Genomic DNA, 9,170 nt, shown 5'->3' with positions numbered 1-9,170 from the left:
AGTTTAAAAAAGAGAAAACATCCAGAGAGCAGCAGTTCTCCGGGTTAAAATTCCTTCTTGATGCCAGAGGTCTGAGCAGAATCAAATGTTTGATCATGTGGAGATTATAAACTGAAGTACAGCACCAAAGGTTGCATTTTCTACCCACAGTAAAACATCTCTCGAAGCCAAATACAAACAAACAAACAAACAAACAAAAATATTGGTTCGAATTAGTACACATTACACTTTTGTGTTTAGATTTCATCACATCCCATTGTAAATGCATGAATGCATTAATATGGAGTTAGCCAGTCACATTTATAACAGCTTTCCCTTTTCTTGGAAGGCTTTCTAGAGGATTTTGGAATGTGTCTGTGGGAATTTTTGCCCATTTATCCAGAAAAACATTTGTGAGGTGAAACTCTGAGGCTGGCTCCCGGGGGGCGTTCCAGGTCATCCCAAAGGTGTTTGATGGTGTTGAAGCTGAGATTCTGTGCGGGCCAGTCAACTTCCACCACATTAAACCCATCCTTTACGCTCCTTGCTTTGAGCACTGGGGCACAGTCACATTTATCCCTGCAAAACAGGAAGCATGGAATTATACAAAATGTCTTGGTTAGATTAAGAAATTTCCCTTACTGCAAATAAGGGGTCGGAGACTACTCTATATAACTATCTATACAATCTATATAACTTTATTCAATGATTAGGCAGTGTAGCCGAATACCTTTGTCCAGTGTGTGAACACCCGTTCAGTGCAAAAACCGAGTGTAGTACAAATGCTCCCTCTGCTGGACAAGTGGATTAAATGGGTTGCTGTTTACCTCGCTGAGTTCCCTGACAGGTTCATGTCCTCACAGCGAAGCCAATCCGGTGCAGCTGCTGAGCCGAAGTAGAGGAAAAGACGCCTTCCCACTTCCTCAACGCCCCAGCTAATTGTCCAAGCTCCGGTCTGCCAGGTAGTTAGTGTTGCGAACATACCCAGTTCATCCACGAACACAGACAAAGACATGCTATGCTGGCCTCACAAGCTAATGTCAAGCTAGCTGCCAATAGTTGTTTCCTTGGTTACCAGCGCTAGCTTCTATGTCGTTAGCTTAGCCACCTAGCATACATGGTCAGCTACCAATCTGTGCTCGAGTATAAACCTTGATCGGTTAGTTAGGATAAACGATACGGTATCATTTGTTTCGCAACCTAAGTAAGTAGTATTGTGAATAATGAACAGTGTTAAGGAAGCAGAAGGTGCATGTTTGTGTTGTGATAAACATGACCTTTGACTTAAGTAAAGCTACAATGACCTTTCAGCTAACAAAAGTGACAGCAGTGAAAAATGGTTCAGATACAACTAATGCTCAACCAATAAAAACGAGACAGTGTGACACCACAGACGACAAACGTTTTAGTTTGCACGGGCAGTATAAACATATTCATAATGCATGTGTATTTTATACAGTTTACAGTGACTTAAAAACAAGTACATTTCTTAGTTTATTATTATAAGTAAAATAACATTAAATATATGGATTTTCGGATATCATTTCTTAGCGCTCATATTCTATGTCAATGTCACACTTTTTTTGGTAGCACAGATAATTCTACCTTAAAATGCAGTGATGGTGTCCATAAAGGAAAATGTTTCTGTTAACGTAACATCATTTATATTTGGCCATAATTACTTCCATGGTAACAGCACGTCTGCACCAAAAATACTGCGCATGTTTCTTGAAGTGACATCACTAAGAGTAAATAGTGTGGTATGAGGAAAAAGTACACAGATGGCGGTGAGTTTACACTTTGCCTTACAGCATTTTTTGCTAAATATTCCTTCTATAATCTACTCTGTTTAGCATGATGGTCAAATAACACAGGGGAAATGTTTTTTAATTATACGGTTACTGTGGTTGAGTGGTAGATCGAGTGATTACAGTGAACAGAGTAAATGCGTTGATAGCTAAGAGTATGGGTAAATGAGCTTTGTAAGACTTGACACATGTATGCTATGAAATACAAATTTCTATGTTTGTCTTTGATAATAAATAGTAACCTTTTAATCAAGAGAGTCAATAGTTTCTATGGACTGACCCAGACAAGGCGTCACTTTAACAGTACCTTTGTTTCAAAGGCATTTCAAGATTGATCAATAAATCCATTAGACTGGAGCACAAAATAATGTCTGCTGCGCGAGACAAAAACTTTCATATGTTTGTTTTAACAAACTCAATTTGTTAAACTTTGGCTTGCTAGTGGAAGGAGTATCAGATATAAAGCCATAGAGTCAGCTATAAATAGTGACAGGGTCTTGTCTTTCTTCCCCAGTTGCAATAACCTGATGATTGTGCGCCAGTTTACCTGCAGAGCTGTTTTATTTGCCCACTGGAGAAAACCTGGGGGCAGAAAAGCCATGGCTAGACCAAGCTCAGGTAAAATTGATTATTTACAGTCTCTGCCACAAATCTGTTAGCAAAAACTGTTGTAGCTTTTCACCGCCTCGCTGTGTTTATATCCAGATCTGGCAGCATTCAGGGAGATTTTCTCCAAAGCCAAGAATATTGCCATCATCACTGGAGCAGGGGTGAGTGCGGAGAGCGGAGTTCCTACTTTCAGAGGAGCGGGAGGCTACTGGAGAAAGTGGGAAGCACAGGTGAGCACCTACAGCTGTTGGTCCAGTACAACCAACTCTCCTGCTTTGTTTTGAGTTTTTAAAAATATTCGCTTTAAAAATATTTCAGAGAGAATCTTAGGTCATATTTTTTCGATATGGCATAAAACACTGCAAGCATGATAAAAATCTAATTGCACAATTCAAAACTGTTAGGAACTGGCCTCGCCTGAGGCCTTTGCCAGAAATCCCTCACGTGTTTGGGAGTTCTACCACTACCGGCGTGAGGTCATGCTCACAAAAGATCCCAATCCCGCTCACCTGGCCATCGCTGAGTGTGAGGAGCGTCTGAGCAAACAAGGGCGCAAGGTCACCGTCATCACGCAGAACATCGATGAGCTCCACCACCGAGCTGGATCCAAAAACATCTTGGAGATCCACGGTGAGTAAAGATGTCTGATGCAGGCAAACAAACTTTTCTGTATGATAATTGTTGGTTCATATTTTGTATGTGTTGTTTTTTTTTGTTTTTTGTGGAAATACAGGAAGTCTGTTTAAAACACGTTGCATGACCTGTGGCCATGAAGCAGCCAACTACAAGAGCCCTATTTGCGCTGCCCTCGAGGGCAAAGGGTAAGAGCGTCATCCAGTGTGGTTTGGTTATATTGGACTGTTTTTCGCCAACAGTATGAAAATGTGTTATAAGAGATATCGATCGCAGTCATTTGCGCCCCAAATGCCAGAGAAAGCGGGCTGTTTCAGTCAGTCAAATGTCAGTGAGCTAAATAACGCCTGATGACACGGTGAAAAAGGAAAATATGTGACACAAATCAAATGTCACTTTAGAAGCCACCGTGCCACTTACCTGACATTTAAAATGGACGATGTTGATAGCTGACAAATATTCCTGTGGTGAATTCAGTCTCAGCTGCAGAGTGGATGAAGTCACGCGCTGAAATTCAGAATGAACAGCAGAACCGATCGTGTCATGTTGAAACGTATCTGTACTGACTGTGCTGTTAGCGATTCTGATTAATTTAATTTTCTTTCCTATTGCTACTGCTCCAGGTGTGGCGACATCCCGGTGTGCTTTATTACAGCACTGCAAATGGTCAATGAAAAAAAAAACCTAAAGAACTGAAAATATCATTCTGAGTTGCGATGTCTTTCTAGTCAAAAGTATGAAAATTGTTTTATAAAATATCGTCAGAAATTTTTGAGCCACCCTTATTTCTTCACATTTTGTATCCAAGGAGCCAGACTTTCTTGTAACTTTATAAACTGCTCTTGAGAAATACTTCTCCGGGCTTTCTGGAGGTCTTTCTGTCGTTTTCAGTCCAGTTCATGTACTTGACCAATTTCAGAGGAATGTTTTGTTTGTTAAGACACTTAACACTGACCTTTTAATCATTCGAGCATAAAAAATGGCTAACTCAAGGGATGAACCTGTGTTGTGTCTACACATAAACAAGTTTAATTTGTATCTTTGGGCACTTTGCTGCTAGCAGCCTGCTGCAAAAACACATCATTTGTCCACATTTCTGTAGTCGAATCTAAAGGAAATGCCAGCACAGTTTGACAAGGATAAAAGTTGTATTTTTACAGCAAAAAAAAAAAATCACAAAAAGCTAATATCTGAAAACTTAAATCTAAATCAAATAAACAACAAATCCCACTAAGATTAAGAGGCTGTGGAATGCTTTAATGCTCACGGAAACGCTCATAACAAGCAACCAGCTTTAAGCCAACATATCAGAACCACTCATCCAACGACATCAACGACACAGCCCTGCAATCACTTGGGTCACATGCATCCTAAAAAATAGACAAAGAACAGTCAGACAGATTCACATGGAAGAAGGCACAAGTGTATGAGGTTGTTAAGTTTAACCAGGATTTCAATTATATATCAGTATAATGGTGAAAAAATGAAACTGTAGCCACTGTGGAAAATAAGGGAGGCTTAAACATACTTTATGGTCCCGCGAGTGTCTCTCTCTCTGCTTATGTGTTTCTATTCGGACAAGGGGGAAGAGCGGTTTACACTCGCCTCAAAAAGGTTTGCGTGCAGGTCTCCAAGATACTCATTCTTAATTGTTGTAAGCAGCCAACTCAGAGGCAACTCCTCCAGAAAGAAAAAGTGATCTGATTAGAAGCAGGGGTGTAACAGATCACAGAACTCCTGCTTCTAATCAGATCATGGATTTTAATCATGGAGCAGGTCACTTTTTCTTATCATCAAAATATAACTTTGCTTTTGATAAAAAAAAAATGAATTTAAGATAAGATAAGATAACTCTTTATCGTTATTGCACAGTCATGCCTAGTACGATAGTACAATGAAATTGGAAACTGCCCCACGTTGGCACTAGGCACAACTAAACACAACACCAAACAAATTTAAAGTGGATTTTACAGAAACCCTAAAGAGCTTTTACCCCTGAAATAACAAACAAAAAAATGATTTTGTGAAATGCAGTATAACCAAAGTAAGTTATAATACCTTTGTCTGCATTCTAAACAAGTAAAAAAAAAAGAGACCACTCACAATAAAGTACAAAGCTCATAATGTCACTGTCCCCTGCTGTGGAGAACACCCTCTCACTATGAAGTGAGGTGCTAGACACAGTGGGATAGCATCTTGCCATCATGGCAGTGTGAGGGCATTTACACGTACTGCTTCTCCACCGTGCCAGTGCTTTATCCTCCACCAGAGTGCTGCTTTTGTAACATGCCACCTCCTCTTTGATAGTGTTGGCAGGTGTCTTGCCCGTGTCCTTCCCAGCTGACTCCTTGTGTGGAGGAGTTGCCTCTGAGTTGGCTGTTGGTGTTGGTTTTGTGACCTTGCAGATAAAATGACAAGCTATTAAACAATTATTGATTATGAAGCTATTTTTTTCATAATTTATTATTTTTTTAAGCACTTCCATGGCCACAGTCTCTGTGGTGCAATCACTGTAGGTCTTTGAGTCTTTAATGCAGTACATCTGTGAGGGCAGTGCTATACATGAAAGTCAGTGTACCTGCGGCTCAGGTTCCGTTCAGTTTTATTTATATAATGCCAAATGGGGGTGTGGCTGTAGCTCAGGAGGTAGAGTAGGCCATCTACTGATCGGGAAGGCTGGTCGTTCAATGATGTCAAATATCCTTGGGCAAGATACTAACCCCAAATTGCTCTCTGATGCATCCATCGGAGTGTGAATGTGTGTGAACGTTATCTAGTAAGCGCTAAAAGCATAGGAGAAAGTGCTTATGTGAATGGGTGTAAATGATTGAATGTGGGATGTCTGGAAGAGTAGAATCGGTATATAAGAATCAGTCCATTTACCATTTAAATGACAACAACAGTCACCAAACGTACAATAACCATTGTCTCACTTAGCAACAGTGGGAAGGAAATAACTCCCTTTTAACAGGAAGAAACTTGTGGCAGAACCAGACTCAGTGAGGAGCAGGAATCTGCCATGACTAGTTGGGGTGGTGGGAGGAAGACAGGATAAAGGCAGGTCACCATAGACAAATTATGAGTCACACAGAGCTACTTTAGCAATATTCAGTAAGAATATGAAGTAAAAACTGAGCATAGACTCTTCATTTCTTTATCTTTGCCTAAAAAAATTATTTCTTTGAAATAAAGGTTATAGCCCCAATTTTTTTCTCCAAAGTCTGTTGAGAGTTTTGTGTTTTTTTTTTTGTTTTTTTTTAACTTGCTGGAACTAGTTTTTTCAAGTGAATAACAGTTACACCTGTAGCCCTGCGTCTGACTATGTCTGAGAAATATTAGGTGCATTTAGAAGTGGTTCACTTGGTAGTGGCAACTAACATCTCAAAGGCAACCTAATTGTCTCAGAGCTCCGGACCCAGACACACGAGATGCCGAGATCCCAGTCCAGAATTTGCCCAGGTAAAACACACTCACGCTCTCTCTTTTAACACGCAATTCTTTTCAAATGAATTTATTTGTTTTGACAAAGTGTGTGTGTGTGTGTGTGTATTTCAGGTGTGAGCAGACAGGCTGTCACGGTCTCCTTAGACCAGCTGTGGTTTGGTTTGGAGAGACTCTGGATGCTGACATCCTCACCCGTGCAGAGAAAGTGTTGGACAGCTGTGACCTCTGCCTCGTGGTATGTGTGTTTGTTTGTGTTTGTGTGTGTGTGTGTGTGTAGTCACAGGACAGGTAGAGAATTTATAGAGGATGCTATAGGACCAGAGATTCCACACTGCATCTTTCCAGCTACAGCAGAGCTTCACACCTGTAGAGGAAAAGTAAACCTACCTCAGCAACACAAAAAGCCTCTTTTTTTTTTCTTTTTTTTGGCAATGTTGGCAGGATATTCAAATTTTAAAAGTTACATTTTATTACAGAATGTAATTGTGGCCTGCTTAATTGACAGCAGCCTTTTTGGCACTCTAGTTTCTCTCGCTGTAGTAATCAGCAGAAGCTTTGTCTCTGTTTCCTGGGTATCTCGTTTTGCAGGTCGGTACTTCATCCGTCGTGTATCCTGCAGCCATGTTTGCTCCTCAGGTGGCAGTCAGAGGCGTCCCTGTGGCCGAGTTCAACATGGAAAACACTCCCGCCACCATGCGCTTCAAGCACGTGTCATTTACTTTTGCACAATCACACACTCTTTAATGTCATTGCACTCTGTAGATAATTCTTTTTTTTCTCCCCAGGTTCCACTTCCACGGCCCCTGTGGGACCACCTTACCTCCCGCACTGGCGCGCCACGAGACTGAACAAGAATGAAAAAAACATGACTCCTGGAATGTTGGCTTCACAGAGACCGGGTTGTCTTAAACAAGAAACGTTTACTGGTACAAGTGCCAAGAAAATTAGTTTCTGTGTGACGAGCAACCAGCGTGAAGGATGTGAAGACGAGGCCAACAAATTATCTGTCACACAGATAACACATTTAAGAATTTGACTATATTATCAATATGTGCACACAACTGTAAGAGTTTGCTGATTGAGTGGCTTCTGGTTTCTAATCATTAGGCTGTGATGAGAGTAACTGATTTAATTGTCATCAGGTTGCAGCAGATATTGCAGTAATGCCAAATCACCCCTCTTTGATGTCAACAATGATTTGTGAGTTTGTTTGTTGTTGGGTTTTTGGGGGTTTTTTTTTTTTGGTAAAAATGAGTTGCTGAAAAAGAAAATGAAGACAGTGGAAAGCAATGATAATTGATTAAATACCATAACCAACGTCATCACTCCTTGGGCAACGAAAGGCTTTTGATTGCCTGACAATAGGGGGCAGTGTTTAGCTGCCTCAGTTAGAGCCTGGTGGTTGGTTTCCAACGTGGAAAAAAAACGACTCCTAAAGGATTTTAGAGCTTTGCCTGGGATATGTGGGGCTTGCGTATGTTGATGCTGTGTGAATTTAGAGACTGTGAGGAATGGTGTGCATAATACCTTCCAGCGGCTACGAGTGTGCTCCTGTTAAAGCCGGGACAACAGGACCTGTGTGTTACCTCAAGCGGTCATGGGGACACGCAATGCACATGTGAGTGCTCAATGATTTGTCGCGTGTTTGTTAATATTTTCACACTATCAGAACAGCTTGTGGAAATTTGAATGATTCAAAATAAATGGAGTCTCACAAATTGAAGTGTCTCACCACAGCTTCCTGTGTGGATCTAACATACTTCACGAGTTTCAAGTAATGCAGCAGTGTGAATCGGGAAAGATCAGAGAGTTTATGCTACCGCAGTGATTAATGGGTGATGTTCTGCTTTCTGCAAACATCTCAAAGATGAGATTGTGCCTGACACTTGGCTGCTTGGCCACAACTAGCACAACCCCCCTCCATTATCATCACTGTAGCATAAATACACAGTGTACACTGGTGGAGTCCAGTTTGAATTTCTGTGTATTATTACTGTATCACACCTGATCTTTGCAAGATCAGAAGATCATCAGCAATCGTTTGAAAGAAGTGAAATTACAAACATCTATCAAGAAACTATTGATGTACATATTCATGTTCTATTATCAAAAATATCAACAAAAATAATATAATATCACTACAGTGATTTGGAAAAAAAAAAAAAATTTACAGGGAAAATAAGACAAAAATAACAGCAGCAATAACTGAATTATAAATTTGTCGCAAGTTCCCAAAAATGCTACACTGACTCCATAGAATACGCCCCACTCTAATCTGGATCATGAGAAATGCAGACCACACACACACAAACAGTCAAACTGGAAATGAACATCAACGTCCAGTTTGTATGAGAATGTACAGTTCTGTGTAAAAGTCCTGCGCTATCTGCCATGTCTTCATATTTTGCTAGGAAAATGAAAAGTGGGGACAGCAAATTATTGAAATGTGCACAAAAATAATGTATATGCTTGTACATTTCTAACAACCTTTGAAGGTTAAACACAGTCTGAGCTCTCTTAGACAAGGTAATGATAAATGGAACTATATAGTGCTTTTCTACTCTGGCTGAGCAGAATACAAAAGCCTTCTTCACACAAGCATTTGTTTCTTGTGTAAATAAAATGTGAAAATGTGGAGGGAAGAGACAGTGTGATTGACATATGGATAAAATGTCTTTCTCCTTACCTCAAGCCTCA

General features: G+C 40.4%; 1 protein-coding gene across 3 annotated transcripts; it reads left to right on the top strand.

Moving 5' to 3' along the window:
• The first annotated feature begins 801 nt into the window (after nt 1–801).
• On the top strand, nt 802–8,196 carry sirt5 (sirtuin 5). 3 transcript variants are annotated; one of them, XM_003457306.5, is made up of 9 exons: nt 802–941; nt 2,302–2,405; nt 2,493–2,626; nt 2,801–3,026; nt 3,130–3,217; nt 6,435–6,488; nt 6,585–6,708; nt 7,062–7,177; nt 7,259–8,196. In XM_003457306.5, exons 2-9 carry the CDS (start codon nt 2,315–2,317, stop codon nt 7,329–7,331), a joined length of 906 nt encoding a protein of 301 aa, XP_003457354.1. In that variant the 5' UTR covers nt 802–941; nt 2,302–2,314; the 3' UTR covers nt 7,332–8,196. The 3 variants fall into 3 exon arrangements, with proteins under 3 accessions (XP_003457354.1, XP_005462095.1, XP_005462094.1); XM_005462038.4 differs by lacking the exon at nt 802–941 and adding an exon at nt 1,045–1,183; XM_005462037.3 differs by lacking the exon at nt 802–941 and adding an exon at nt 1,659–1,766.
• Nucleotides 8,197–9,170: the final 974 nt, after the last annotated feature.

Source organism: Oreochromis niloticus, linkage group LG17 (assembly GCF_001858045.2).
Source record: "Oreochromis niloticus isolate F11D_XX linkage group LG17, O_niloticus_UMD_NMBU, whole genome shotgun sequence".
Classification (NCBI taxonomy): Eukaryota; Metazoa; Chordata; class Actinopteri; order Cichliformes; family Cichlidae; genus Oreochromis; species Oreochromis niloticus.
Note: the sequence above shows the minus strand (reverse complement) of the source record. Positions and strands in the feature narration are given on the sequence as shown.

Excerpts from the sequence above, each read along its gene's own strand:
- sirt5 (XM_003457306.5), top strand. The coding sequence starts at position 2,315 with ATGATTGTGCGCCAGTTTACCTGCAGAGCTGTTTTATTTGCCCACTGG. Across the intron at positions 2,406-2,492 it reads CATGGCTAGACCAAGCTCAG|ATCTGGCAGCATTCAGGGAG; the intron begins GTAAAATTGATT and ends GTTTATATCCAG. Across the intron at positions 6,709-7,061 it reads GCTGTGACCTCTGCCTCGTG|GTCGGTACTTCATCCGTCGT; the intron begins GTATGTGTGTTT and ends CTCGTTTTGCAG.